We start from the raw sequence: 15871 nt of genomic DNA on the forward strand, positions 1-15871 counted from the left end.
CATTTTTAGTGATTTGTTCCTTCTTTATATGTATATACTGTATATATTATATTTACTATTATTATTAAGAAAATAAACTGTTTTCATATGGTGTTCATTTGAAAGAAGTAACAGAAGGTAATAGAAAATACAGAAGAGTCAGTTGTTAGAAAAAAATTAAATTAAATTAATAAATATATAAAAATGAAGCAAATTTTAAAATACAAGTAAAGCCTTAGGGTAATACAGTAATACATTGCATCTTTGTGTGAACTTTTGAGGTTCATATTGCACATCCTCTGGGAGACTGTTTCATAGTCCAACTGTGTGAGGAATAAAGGATCTCTTGACCTGAGAAGTTCGACAGCATAAAACATTACCGCAGGTTGGTGCTGCTGTTCAGCAAAGCTGGTCGCTCTTGGTAGGAAAAGAAGATCAGGGATCAATTATGATAGCAAAAGTTTTCTGTTAAAATACAACTTATGAAAAATTGACACACACCATCTATATATACTATATATATATAGATGGTTTGTGTCAATTTTTCATCAATACAGCTTATGAAAAATTTACACAAAGTCCATCTATATACAGTATATATATATATATATATATATATATATATATATATATATATATATATATATATATATATATATATATATATATATATATATATATACATGCAAGGAAAGTGAGGATATAGTTTTTTTAAATCTTTGGACATATATTGCGCAATAATGCGACATCTGGCAACTTTAGAAAGTTGCCAGTCTTATTGTGTTTGGTTTTTGCTTGACCTCCTATTACTTTCAATCATATTCTACAGTTCTGAAATCATTGATACTTAAATGCAGTAGTAAGCTTTACAGTATTCGTTCAAGTTGTAATTTGCAGTGACAGTTCTGAGCAAAAATAAACATTTTTTCGACATAACCTGCCAAGCAACCTTTTACACAAATGAATTTATGACACCACAGTGAACGGAATGCTTGCATAATTGGAAACGCGATCTTCCATAATGAAATCAAGAGTTAAATTTGAGCAATGTCCAATGAAAAACTTGGGGAACAAGAAAGGAACGAATGCAGTGTTATGATGAGAGAGAAAGAGAGAGAGAGAGTTGCTGTTGTGTAAACCTAGGCCTATATGTAGAGCTACTCATCTCATTATTTTTTTTCTTTTAGAGATTGAGCGATACTATATTTGTATAGTATGTTTTAGCAGTGGAGAGAGAGGGAGAAACTATGGCAATGTCAAGAAACATCCAGTTACTCATGTTTTTCCTGCCAAAGTTCTCGCTCTGCTCCTCACATCATAGAGAACGCTCTTGCGGCTTTAAATAGATATCGTCAACCTACCCTAGCTGTCACAACATTTACTGCCATTAATTCCAGCTGACTTTTAACACTGTGAAATACAAAATTAAAGAAATTATCATTACCTCGTATGATGATGCAATAATAAGCCTGTTCATAATGGAAAATGAGTAAATATTGCCGTTCTGATAAACAGTACTACACCAAGATATCCACACACTATCTTTTAGATCTCTACGAATTAAGTCATCTGAGAAATTCTGATTACTTCGGACATCCATGGTGTTTTTAAGCATCTGAACGTTTTTGTTTTGCAGATTTAACATATATGATATAATTTGCTTTGTATTTTCATATTCTAGAGTAAATTTACAGAGATTATGTGTTTTCCGTAAGAAAAAAATTAAAATTAGATGAACGAAATCTAATGAAAAGTGTATCCTCACTTTCTTTGCCGAGTGTACACACACACACACACACGTATATATATATATATATATATATATATATATATATATATATATATATATATATATATATATATATATATATATATATATATATATATATATAATATATAGATAGATATATATAGATATGGGTATATATAGATATAGATATATATGTACATATATATATATATATATATATATATATATATATATATATATATATATATATAATATATAGATATATATAGATATGGGTATATATAGACATAGATATATATATATACATATATATATATATATATATATATATATATATATATATATATATATATATATATATATATATATATATATATATATATATATATATATTGTGTGTATAACTGAATCACTGGAATGAAAATATGGAACGTGATGAATATATAAACAAAGATAAAATCCATGAAGGAAACGGAAACACTGGAGTGCTGTGAGGCCTTTCGACGCTTACGTCCTTTACTTAGCAGACTGGAGAAATATAAAAGTAAGTTTACAAAGAAAGCTCGTATAAATGACAGATGGGGATTATAAAGGAAACATATGTACCTGGAACCCAACACAGTTGAAGAATTAATAGAACTGCCAAAACAGGGTTAGATATTTAAGAGGTTTTACAAAGGATTAGGATCAACCATTCAGAAGCAGGGACAGGACAATTAAAAGATTATACAGGGTCCTGACTGACCACCCAAAAAATATTAGTACTGTATAACAAAATAATTCTTTTTTGTAAACAATAATAATTTTTGCAAGATGAACATTTTTACAAATAAAAAATTATATTAAGCATACGGATACATAGAAAATATATATCAAGTAACTAGCTTGTAATTAAGTCAGTGATTTTATCTTTTAGGTCATTCTTGAACATTTTTCTAATACTGTACAGGGGTCCAAATAATACATGTCAGGGCTAAGGATAAAATTACAGCTGGATAATAGCGGACTCCAATAGATTTCTTGAAGAGAAATCTTTCGATCTGGCAATCACTGAATGTTCAGTCCAATTTATCCTGTGAGAGTTTTCACTTAAATGAATGAATATAGCATTGGATGCTTGTCCAGTTTTGACTGAACACTTATGTTGCTTAATACGTACATCTAAATCTTTGCTAGATTGGCCAATATAAAAAGAGGGGCAGTCCAAACATGGAATTTTATATATTATGTTGTTGTTTTCTTTAGGGCTATTTTTTATGAACATTTTTTTGAGTGTATTATAAGAAGAAACGAGGTTGACATTAAAAGGTTTTAACAATGATTTTATGTTTTCCAAACCACTAAAATAAGGCAAGCTAAGAATGTTCTTAGGGTTTTCTTTCTTCATGTTACTTTTACTATAAAACTTCATGTGGGCTTTGTTATAACAAATATCTAGTATATGTGAAGGATAACATAAATCTATCCCTATTTTTCTTATGTATTCAATTTCTTGATCCAAATACTGGGACTGACAATGCATAAAAGCTCGAAAAAAAACATAGAGGAAAAAATTGTTATTTTGATGTTAAGGTGATGGCCTGAATAAAAATGGACATAAGTTAAGTTGGTTGGTTTCCTGTAAATACTGAATTTGCATTGAAATGGTTCTCTGTGTATTAAAACATCTAAGAAAGGGAGGCAATTGTCTTTTTCTAATTCTAACGTAAACTTAATGGATGGTACCTGGTTATTCAAATTAGAGAGTAAATCATTTACATCAATACCAGCAGACAAAACAGCTAAAATATTGTAAACATATGTATACCACTTTAAAGGAGTATAAATGATATTAGGTATATATCGTTTTTCAAAGAATTCCATGTACAAGTTTGGGAGGAGCGGGGATAAAGGGTTGCCCATTGCCATACCAAATATATGTTATAAAATGCACCATTGAATATAAACTTACAATCACATATGCACAACCTAGTGAGAAAAATAATATGACTTACAGGTAGAGGTAATTCGTGATGGATTAATTCATTACTAAGATACTCTAAAATAGAATCTATAGGGACTTTAGTAAAAAGAGAACAGACATCAAAACAACGAATCTATCAGTGGGGCAAAAAGTGATTTTGTTTAATTTATCAACTAAATCTAGACAATTATATACGTGAGAATCTGAGATAGTTCCAAGTAACGGAGACAAGAGCTTGGTAATATATTTCGAAAGTTTATATGATATTGAGCCAACAGTACTGATAATAGGCCACATAGCATGATGATAAGCGAAAATCGCCAATAACCAAAAGTCATAAAAAATCTGTGATTCTCGGCGCTTATTGACGCCAATAGGCGCTGAAAATTGCCGATTTTTTGTTATTAGCACCTCTGTTAGGTATGTATTGGTGTCAATAAGTGGAAATTGACGCATATCAGTGCCGAAAATTGCCGATTTTCATCGCTAGACAGGCCCTGAAAAACCGGATCGCCGATAATCAAGCCTGCCTGTATGTATGCCTTTCCCCTTTATGTTCTTTAAGAAAGTATTGAACAAATTTTGAATAAAAGAAATGCTCAATGACTCCCTTGGGGCTTTAGTACCCTTAGAGGGAATGATTTTTGGACTTTCTAGCTCTCTTGGTAGATCTCCCTTGTATTCTTCCATTAAGAAAAAATTTATACAAACTATGAGATTCCATGTGGTTCCACCAACTTCCACATCTCACACTTAACTGCTGGGAGATGCTCAACCATCTGTTCCCAATACGGGGATTTTCAAAGGTATCATGGATTCTATCCTTAATCAAGTGGAGAACAACCATGGCCTTGTATCAGAAGCAGTGGTTTGTGTGCATCTATGGGTGTTGTTCTAGAGGAAATTTCAGCACCTGTACCCCTGTAGACATCAGAGTTTCTCTGCTTTCTAAGAAATAGTAGATTATTGCTGTCTACTTTCAAGGTTATTGTTCCATGCCTTCCTCAGTACTGTGTCACATGCAATTAGATCTGGCTAATGATGAGCACCTAAAGGTGCTGAGATGAGATTGAAGCCCCTTCAACTCTGTCAATCTCTCAATGGAATTTAGATGCAATTCCAAAATTTTATTTGCACATCGTTTTAAACCTCTTGAATCAGTTACACTGAAGCACTCCTTGAGGCATTTGTAAAGGGAGTGCTGTTTTATCATTTTTGCCTTAGAGCTGAGAATGACTGAAAGCTAAGTTTTTGCATGCACTGTAAGAATTCCAAATTTAACCTCTTTGGTCGGGTAAGGAGAGGAAACACTTCTCTCTCCTGTTTTGGAAATAATAATTTATTTAGATAGGTTAAGCCTGGAAGAGGAGAAGCTAACCTTTTGTTTTGTGGTTTTAGAAAACTTAGAACATCTTTGTCAAAGAGCACAATATTTGAACTGACGTATTTGATCGGGCTAGCACATGCCCATCAGAAATTGGTTACGGGAACCACACCTCATACCTGTATTGAAGGCACAAAAAACATTCATAATGTAAGAATGGTTGCTTTTAGGATGTCAAAATCCTTTCTGATCGGGTCCCGTGTCACCCGGTGAAAAATTAATAGAGAAATAAATATTCTAAACTAAAGAGATTAATGCAGCAGTCCAAAAGTAACAAGTGCAATGTACAAAAGAAACTTGTTGCTTTGCTGCTCACTAGACAAACATATAGATAACACAGCTAGTGAGAAGTCAAGGCAAAGCCTGACTGAAAACTGGAATGGAGGAGGAAATGACGAATCTGGAACTGAAAAAAGAATTTAAAGCTCTTAGTCAGCTACTAAGTGGCAGGTATCATGTCTTTTCCTGGAACCGTTGTCTAATACAGACATGAGAGAAGAAAGAGCAATCTTTTAGGCTTTTCGTTTTAAATCCTGGTTTTTGATATTTTGGAGAGAATGAAGGCAAGACTATATATATATATATATATATATTATATTGAATATTATGGTTGTGTATTTAATTTTATGGTTGACTGTCAGGTTTTTGGCAGGGCTTTCGAAGAAAGAGACTTTAGGCCATCCTGGTTTTTTGCTATATTTTTTGAGAGAATGAAGGTATATATATATATATTGAATATTAGAGTATTTAATTTTAGTTGACTGTCAGTTTTGGGGCTTTCGGACCCAGGCACAGGGGTCCCCTCACACTGCTTCTGTTTCACTCTGGCTGAATTGAAGCTGTTTTCTCTGTAGGGCCTTTCTTTGCTACACACATACAAGAACTTCTGGTAGCAGTAAGATCCAGAAAGGCTTCCCAGTCAGGTAAGAATGTTTTGGGTTTCATGCATATCCTCTTCTCACTGTGGGAATCCGCTATCTTTAACAGTAGTTAAGATTTAACCCAAATAATATAAATTTTCATAGTAAAATTTATTATTTGGATACTTATCTACTGTTAAGTGGACCTGACTCAACCTCTCCACTACTTATGGGCTGTTAAGGAGAATTCTAACAAGAGCTAAAACATTTGAAACACACCTGGTGGAGAACAGGAGTACTAGACAGTCATCCGGGCAGCCATTTGATCTTCAGTTGATTGGATGCCGACTCGCCTCTAGGCATGGAGATAGTTGTCTTTACCAGTACAGCAGGTAAGTATCCAAATAAATTTTATTATGCAAATTTATATTTGTAATCTTAATAGTTTTAAAAGAAATTATAACTCATGAAAAGAATAACTATGTAATTTTTGAGACTTGCTGAGCCTACTGCAACATCTGGGAAGGTTTAACACGAAGCCACAGTTGTCTTAAAGAGATTCTACAATGGGTGTTTTTAATTCATTTTTGTACTATACAGTAGAACAAACTTTTGCTGGGTACCAGCCTACTTTGGTATAACAGGCAGACACTCAGACAAAGAGTATTACATCAAATGCTGTAGAAAGATTGACTCCTTTCCTTTTTAGAGAATTTTTCCAGCAATCCAAATGAAAATAAAGGAGCCATAGCAAATTATGGGCAGTAACCAGAAAATGTAGGAAATTACTAAGTTAGGTCTCTCGCTGCTCTACATTACTGTCGACCCCCGCCTATTCGCAGATTTCTCTAGGAACATATACACATTATTCGTGGAAATTTCACCTATTCTCGGTATTTTTCACTGAGAAATATTCACAGAATTACTTTATTTTCATATTTTCGTGACTAAATACACTTTTTTTGTGATAAAACTATTAAAATATCCAGGTATAAGCATTTTTAGAAGGTTTTTTGTGTTTGAACTATGAAAATAGGCAATTCTAAGCATTTTTAGAGTGGTTTTAAGTAGCTATTCACGGGGGGTTGTGTTATGCATCCCCCGCAAATACTGGGGGTCGACTGTAATATACCAAGGAGATGTTAGTGCCGATGGACAAGCAACTCTAGCCATCCTGTGATGACAGCTGAAACAACCTGGAAGTTTATTCTTTCCCTCCTGGTTTACTTTACAAGGTTCTGCAGAAGCCGAGGTATTCATTCAAATCAAGATGAACATGATAGCTTCTTTTTATGGACCACCCCAAGAGACTACCCATCAGGAAGAAGCTATGGTAGAACCTCACCTTTATAAAATTCATGGCAAACCAGAAATACCCCAACTTTGTGTGTTAGTCTTATCAAGCAAAGACTCTAAAAGAAATGTCTTTTGTCAGTTGCTGCTGCAGCAATTGCTGTTCACTGTAATTGTTCAACCATCAACCTCAATTAGCCCAAGTGGCTAAAGTCCATTGGTCAGTGTATTGAGAATGGCATCAGTTTTCTGTGCCTCTGTAACCTGAATTGGTGATTTATTTCTTCACTTTTACCGGCAGGAAAAACTAGTCATTTTCCATAATTATTAGGTAAAGGGCAGCTATTGCTCAAGTGTTCAAATTCAACTGTATTCAACCACTGAAGTGGGATTTAGTTCTTCATACCTTTTCCAGTGCTATTTGAAATCGTACATGAATAACTACTTAAAACTTCTTTCCAAGAAGGCAGCATTTTTACTGGTATTTGCTTCCTCCAGATCATTGAATAGTTCGAGGCTCTTTGCTTCCACTAGTCAACAAAGGAATTTTATCTCAAAGAATACTATCTCATGCTGGCATCAGCAGGTTATACTTCTTTAGTCTGTAAAAGGAATCTCAAAATTTCAGCCAGCCTAAGGGCAGGGACATGGTAACGTCAGTATACCTTTGCTAAGTACTACCTAAGAGCTATACATGAGGGATGTGGTGTTCATTCATCGGGACCATTGGTCACGCCGGTACATTCTTTTGCTGCCTCTTCATTGTAATATCTTTATTCATCCATCATTTACACTACACAATATATGGTATTACCTTTACTTATCAGATGCGTTGGTGGTCAGGCTTTTTGGTAATTAACAAAGTGCCAAGTGACAAAAACCATATATTATAGTCTTCATTTGAATGCTTTCTTGGTATATTGCAGCTAGCAGTAATTCCACAGAGTTCCTCCCCTAAATTAACTTGTACTTTAAATTAACATTCAATTTGAGAGATTTTTTTAAAATGTATCTCATCTAAAAGGATACAAAAGCAAAAAATAATGGTGATAATGTAGCATATGAGACAGTCAGTGTAGTTGAGGTGTTACTGTATATGTACACTAGAGACAGTAGTATTTTGGGACTGGACCCTTAGGTTTACCAGTTGTGTTATCAGCAGCCGTGTACCTAGTTTCCCAAGATTGTAATGTGGTTGGAAAGGAGGCTAGGGCACTGATCACTGACCTGTTCTTTGCCTCTGCTGTTTATTAGCGACCTTAAACCTCATATGTGTTGTGTAACTTTTTTACTATGCTGTTTGACTTCTCTAAAATTTACATTGCTTCATTTTTCATGTCTTATTTAAAAATAAGTGCTTTGGTGAGCCATCTACGAGTATAGAAATTTGACCTAGTGGTCTCATTAAACTATTTTCATTTATGAAAATACAGATATGTTCCCTTTATCCAATGCTTTCCATAATTAAAGCATTTCCAGCATACATGCATTCTGTTCAGTTTTCATTGAGAGATAGATACGTGTCTCAATATTCATCACACTGAACTGGCACAGCTTTATTTTACTAAGGTCTTAACATCATTTTACTGGAAACATATAACTCCCTTCTTTGTCAAAACAGTCTTGTTAATACTGTACTTTACTTATGGATTGACTTCTCCTGTATCTCTGGCATTTGATCAAAGTAATGTGTGAGGTTAATCAATGTCATTACTCAGCCTAATGCTCTAAAATTAGCGTGTTATTACAAACATTGGGCTGTACCATAAGTACTGCACTTGGAACAGTTTCTGAGCCTTGGGTTCATGGTACAAAGTCCCATCTGCTATAGTATCTTAGTTTAGTTTGTATTCATAGACAACTTAGTTTAGTTTGTGTTCATAGACAAAAGTTGTGCAAGTGTATTAAAGACCAAACATTGCTTTATGGTTATAAGGGTACAGTAATGCTTTTCCATTTACAGTACTGTACTTGAATAACTTGCATATTCTTTCAACCCTGTAAGGGCGAGTGCTCTTGGAGCGTCTGTTCTTAGGCCCAGTTGCATTGCTTTCTGCATATTCTTTCAACCCTGTAAGGGCGAGTGCTCTTGGAGCATCTGTTCTTAGGCCCAGTTGCATTACTTTCTGCATTTTACTTTTCATCTGCTCCCTTCTGTCTTTTCTTAGCTGTCCATCTTCTTGGATGCTCCAATTTTCACCTTTCTTCAGAATAGATCCTTTGGGTGAGCCTTATGAGAACATAAAATGTTTCAGTGGTCTTGTTAATACTACAGCTATCATTATCATCATTAAAATTTACAGATCCATTGACACCCTTGGACTAATTTTAACCATACAAAATGTAAGGTAGAAAGTACAGATACTTCAAATGACCTTGGCATGAGGATAATTTCTTTAGTTCCAAGATATTCTTTTGTTCCAAGTTTGTTTCTAATATGCAATTTATTGGTAAAGCAGCTTTATTTAATATCAGATTATGATTCCTGAGAGGTTTATATTACCAGTTCAATTAGAATTTTTATGTATTTAGAATTAATGGAAACTCCAATATTGAAAACATTACAGTATTCGTTTGCCTACTGGGAAAAATGTTTGTCACCAACCCTGGGAACTTCAGTGCTGATGCTAAGCACACAGAATAGCTTGTTCAGGAGCTTGGGAAGTACAGTACTATGCTCTGGAAATAATTTTCATCATATGACAGTCTCCAGCTGTTGAAATGGAAACTTACTTTCATATAAGTGATATACCAGTTGTAATTTTCCCTGTGTATTTCAAAACAAAGAAATACAAAATTACAGCCACATTTATCAAATGTGAAGAAACTGACAATATTTAAATACAAAATGCCAAAATTTTTAGGATAATTTTTGTTACAAGTTTTTAACAATTTAAAAATAATTTTGAACAACAGTTACTAATAAATCCTCATAATAAATTTATTACCATATTTACAGTCTCATAAAACTTAAATGTATATATTAACACTTTGTTACCTAGTAAGATTTACAGTTTTCGCCAACTGTTCTAGATAAGGATCCTTGAGCTGGAGTGCACGTCTTGATACCCAGGTCTTTGTTTGGACCTGAAAAAGCAAAAGTTAGGGTTATAACGTCATGTATTTTACTCACAAAAAATGATCACGATCACAAGGATAAAAAAGTTTCCCAGGTATAGAATAAGTCATTACTTTTTCATGTTGAAATACGAAATGCATATTGCTGTCATTAATTCCAGTAAATGTTCTTTACAATGGCAACGAAAAGTATGAAATGATTAGGATTACTTACCAATACCTGAGGCTGGCTATGCTTGAGCATTAAAGACCAAAGGAATGAAGCTGTATTCATCATTTCAACTTGACTAAGGTCACACCAAGTAACCAGACTCCACAAAGTATTCATGGCCAATGGTCCAATACGCTTTTCATTAACACCATTCAGACCCTGAAGTACATACAAATTATATTTATAAAGAAGTATAGTAGCATTAAGGAAAATTACAAGTAAATTAATTTATATTCATGTCAGACTGTCCAATGCCTTTAATACACGAGAGACACTCCTTGGGTGGGATGCTGAAAATCCACCAGTATATACCATGATCCCAGCTGCAAGGAATGCAATGACTCCTGTAACCTCATATTTAGTCAGGGATAGGGATGGCAGAGTGGTAGAGCCCTGGACCTGTGCAATTAGGGATAAGAGCTTCCAAGTAGAGCAAAGATGAGAAAACCATGTGCTTCTAACTTGCGCTGCCCCTTGGGGGCTGTGCAAGTTAGAAGGAGCTCTTTCTTGAGATCTAATGTAGCTCTGCTGCTCTCCCTCCCCTTGTTTAAAGGAAAAGCAGAGGAAGTTGCATCTTGGTTGCAAAGCTATGACTGGTTACTTGACTGAGTAGTCACACCTACACTAACACACAGTCCAGCATTTGCTCCACAGAGGGAGTACTTTCTCTTCTTCAAGTACCTTAGGCAAGATGTTTTTCTGTCTAAAAGGACCCAGGCCATACACAGCCTGCTCAGCAGCTACCACAGGTCACAGAGGAAAAATCTAGAAACCTTCAGGCTTTTGCTTTTGAGAAATAGTGTCATGCTCTGAGAGGCATGAAGGGTGTTAGCAATGTACTGGATCTTCACCCCCTCTTTTTTTTTCTTAGGTTAATCCCCACCATTTACTACTTTTCTTCTTTCAGAATTAGCTGTGCAAAGTTACCATTGTAGGGGAGAATTTACTTCTCAACAAGTTTTTGGTAGAGGACGTATCCTTGAAGTTTTAGCCTATCACTTCATCTAACTGCCAAACACCTCCTTACTCCTTTCCAGCTGCTCACCCCTTCCCAAGGGAAGCAGACAATCTTGTGTGAACACAGAGGACTCTCTCTCTAATTGGAGATCCAATCTTGGGATTGTGGATCTCCTTCGTCTGCCTTCCTCAAATCAGGCCCCTTTCAGCCACTGTGGTAAAAGCTAACTGCCTGAAACCAGGCCTTCAGACTGAACATACAAGTCTGTCAGTTTTTGCTGAGCTATCTTTGCCAGTTAGGAGCTTCTATCAGTCTTACCTGCCAGGCTTTGGCCTCTGGGGAGAGATTTGACTCTTCTCAGTACCCTGCTTGGGTTCCATTAGGCTCCAGAGTCAGGCCTCAAACTGAAATCTCACTCATAGGGCTGTTATCCATCACCAAAGGGTTTTGGGAAGTATCACCACCTTTGTCCGATACTTGGAGATTAGAATTGTTCTCTTGCTCATTTATTCCTGGGTTTTGGCAAAACTTACGAATCATCATTAAGTCCCTCTGGGACTTTCTGGTGGGACTGTCTGGTGGTCTGGGCAAGAGGGTTCTATGCCCAATATGAGCTGTGCATGCTACCAAGTAGGATCCAACCTCTTATGGCAACTGTCAGCACCTCTTGCTAGTTACAACAAACACAAGTAGTAGGTATTTAAAACTCCACCATTCTTCCTGGCTTTGTGATGTACCAGATGAGCTTATGAGATTTCCTATACTAGTCAATCACTCAGCTGGGGCAAAACTCAAGTTATCAGGGGCATGGATCTGTTCCTGGCATTTGGAGTAACATTTTGGTATGCAGATGATGAGGGCAGGTTTTGTAACATTTTCTCCATTAACTCATCCTACCTAAGGAACTTCAACCACACAAAAAACATAAGTTCAACTTAGCAGTCAGGAGGAGCCCAGTGAGACATCCTCAGATGACAATGGCTAAAAAATGTACTTGGATATGGCAGGTGAGTGAAGGAAATTTCCCCATTCTCCCCCTGTGTCAACAGTTAAACACTTTGTAACCGGTTCGGTGACTAGCCTCCAGTTGCTAAGGATACTCCTATAAAAAAGGCAATGGCTTGTACTTGCATGGAATAAATATTTTTCAGTGCCCTTGACTCAACAGCCAAATCATATAACCAATTATGCATTTTTAAATTTTCCTATGCTGGCCATAATACTGAAATACTTGGAATGGATAGGCTTAGCTCTCCTAAATTACCACTTGCAATGATCACAGGTAATGAGTATTTTCAATGGCTTCTTAAATTTTGAAATTATGGTTACCATATACTTGACTACACATTTAAGTTGAAAAGTTTGACTTAAAAGGAAAGGCATCTTACCTGCATATGAGCTACAATATCTTTTATTAAAGATGTGCACAACTGTTCTGCCTCTTGCTGCACCATAGGGTCACCACCATACAAAGAATCATTGCCTTCCACTGAAACATATAATCGAAATTTTATTAACCAAGCAAATGAAGTATTGTATTACTGGGTGATGAAAAGTTAAGCTATTTAAGGAAATACAGTTATGTATGAATACTGTTCACTTTTTAAAAAGTATATTATATACCAAGTCAGTACATTATAAACCAAACACAGTCAATTCAATGTATGGTAGCAAACACCAAGTTCCTTATAAATAAATACCATTGTGAATATGATAAGGTAAGGTATCCTGAGCTGATGCAGAAATGGCATTCAGTAAAGACAGTGACAAGTATGCCTGGAGATCTGTATCCTTAGGCCACTGGTATGACTTCACAGCATTAGTAAGTCCACGGAGAAGGTAGAGAGGGGGCGATGCATCAGGTGGATCAGGGGTTGCTATCAGCGTAGAAGCCAAACTGGCAACAGAGGAGCGAAGGACCTCTGATAACTGGCCACCAGCTTCTGCATCCTGTGAACCAGCCATTTCTAAAACCTCTCTGATAGCAGCCTTCATGCAAGCATCTCCTGTGAAGAGGGCTACTAATTAGTTGCCAAAGTTGTTAAACTTACAGACTAAGCTGGCCTCATTGAAGAAAGATACCACCTAGTCACATCTCAAGATTCTCACAGGGCATATGACTCAGCCACAATAAGGGATAAACAAACAATATATTAAAATTATTTCAATTCTGTTTTAAACATATTCTGATTCTACTATAATAAAATGTCTTTATGGTTAGCAGATTTATTCATATTCATTAATTTTTTGATAAGCTTAAATGTCAGTTCCAAATAACATAATAAATGTGGTTCTCCTAAATAGTGAAATAAGTTCACTTACTGTACTTTATTATCTTCGTTAGTGACCAAGGGGCTTCCCAGTACTGAAATAACTGGTTCCAGGTGTTTGGAATAATTTTTTTTTTTCTTAGAATCATAAATAAATCAATATTCATCTCCAGCCTTACTGTTCCTATATCTCCATCCAGCTTTTGTTAGCCTCTTTACCTTGGGCAGTCTGCTTAAAACACCACATGTAACAGTTTTACAAACAATATATTCGAACCACAAAAAATGCTACCAAATCAGTGGTTTGCCACTTAGGTTTGTATCAATAGACTTAACATGTACTTAAAAAGCAAGACACAAATGAATGCCTGGTTTAATATTATGCTGTTGTATCACTGCTCAAACCCATGATATGATATAAGACTTTTTTAATGACTATATCACAATTTCCTTTTATATTGGTAAAATATCATCTGAGGATATCCACTATTCATATTCCCTAACATAAGGAAAGGTTAGAAATAATTGTAAGATTAATAAGACATTTCAGTTAATGAAATATTTTCAGGTACAATAAGTAATTATGGAGACCATCTTGATAATTGTCAAAAAAAGATGTCTTAAACTCTGTATCATAATCAATTTGAGAATTCATACAATGAGTAGGCATATATTGCAGCAGAAACACAGCAACTAGAAAATCAACATGTTTTTACTGCCTTACACTTATTTCAAAGTTACTGCTACTGAGCATGATAGGAGAAAACATTTTAAGATGACTAATACTTTTCTGGCTGACATGTACTGTCTTTTGAGCTTTGATTTGGCCCTAATGCCAACATCACAGATTCTACAAACAGTTGGGCTGTCAACTCCAGTAACTGAAAGCAGAATCTGGAGTAACATTTGGGAAGATAGTTTAACAGGTGTACCATGTTTGTATGCTGTGGAAGTTGATGTACCAATTGCTTAAGGTGCTGCTTATACAGTTTACATATAACTATAAACAGCAAACATACCTTGTCCCAAGCAACCATTTATCAGTGCAACTGTCCCTGACAACAAATAGAGCTTCAGTCTAATGGAAGGTGTTGATAATGAAGGAATGGTAATGAAGCAATATGCAGCACATGCGCGCACAAAGGCTGCTGTTTTTCCTGTATGCTGGCCTCTCATTACACTCCAAGTGGCCATAGCAAGATGGCAGACACACTGAAAGAAAATTAATAAAGTAATTCCAGGGGACTGAGCAATGGTGGAGTTTATTTAAAATTCAAATTGCATTTTGAGTGGGCAATTACTAACTCAAGACCTCTGGAATCAATGCTTTTATTTGCTGCCTTAAGCACAGAATAAAATTAATCCCACCACACCTTTTCATATTTTTCTTTTCCTTACTGATTATCTTTTATATATTAGTGATGACTGTGAGAAGGAAAATTTATAATGCTATGTATATGTATGATGCATGCTCCAAGGAAACTGAATTTTCAATAAAGGAACATTACATGTGACTCTCTTCATTCAATTTTATGTTTAATATACAGTACTTAATTTTCCTTTATCAGTGTGAATGAGGCTTTATTATCCTTAAACTTACAGATATGGGAGAGGTATGCCTTTAAAATGAAAATATAAGTACAGTAGTAAGCATTTTGAGCATCTGGGTAATTTAGATGTGCCCAGTGTTCATCTTTTGGAATCAAATACATTGCATAGTTAATTTTAAGCCCATGTAGAAGATGATGGTGAATACTGCTTACAATGTAATTTGTATGGCACACTGCAGGTGTTGCTGAAAGTTCTTTGCAGTGACCCTTCCCCAACTGCAATGCTTTCTACCTTCTAATTTGCCTACTTTCAAACTTAATTTTAACTCGAGTGAGATCCTTTACTTAACCATAAAAATTTGAATCTCACGAAATAACTTGACCTACCTGTACGAGTGCTCGGAGAACTGTGTCTAGGTTTGAGAAGGCTGCTCTGGCATTCACATAGAAATCTAGTTGTTGTTCAAAATCTCGACCAAAATCAACTTGTCGAATAAAAGTTGTAATAAGATGAGACAGCTGCCTTCTTTCATCATCTGTTGTGAGGGCACTGCAAAAATATAATATGATACTAG

The 15871-nt window shown here is 35.3% G+C and overlaps 1 protein-coding gene across 1 annotated transcript in view; it reads right to left on the reverse strand.

The window, feature by feature from the left end:
* Positions 1-9984: 9984 nt before the first annotated feature.
* Positions 9985-15871, reverse strand: part of LOC136844984 (VPS35 endosomal protein-sorting factor-like) — a 39727-nt gene continuing 33840 nt past the window's right edge. Inside the window, exons 17-22 of the mRNA XM_067114485.1 lie at positions 15684-15846; positions 14766-14958; positions 13177-13482; positions 12865-12965; positions 10522-10677; positions 9985-10316 (exon numbers count right to left, since the gene is read on the reverse strand). Coding sequence (XP_066970586.1) covers positions 10224-10316; positions 10522-10677; positions 12865-12965; positions 13177-13482; positions 14766-14958; positions 15684-15846 — 1012 coding nt within the window. The 3' untranslated portion in view covers positions 9985-10223. The remainder of the gene's footprint in view (positions 10317-10521; positions 10678-12864; positions 12966-13176; positions 13483-14765; positions 14959-15683; positions 15847-15871) is intronic.

Source organism: Macrobrachium rosenbergii, chromosome 13, assembly GCF_040412425.1.
Source record: "Macrobrachium rosenbergii isolate ZJJX-2024 chromosome 13, ASM4041242v1, whole genome shotgun sequence".
In the NCBI taxonomy this organism is placed as follows: domain Eukaryota; kingdom Metazoa; phylum Arthropoda; class Malacostraca; order Decapoda; family Palaemonidae; genus Macrobrachium; species Macrobrachium rosenbergii.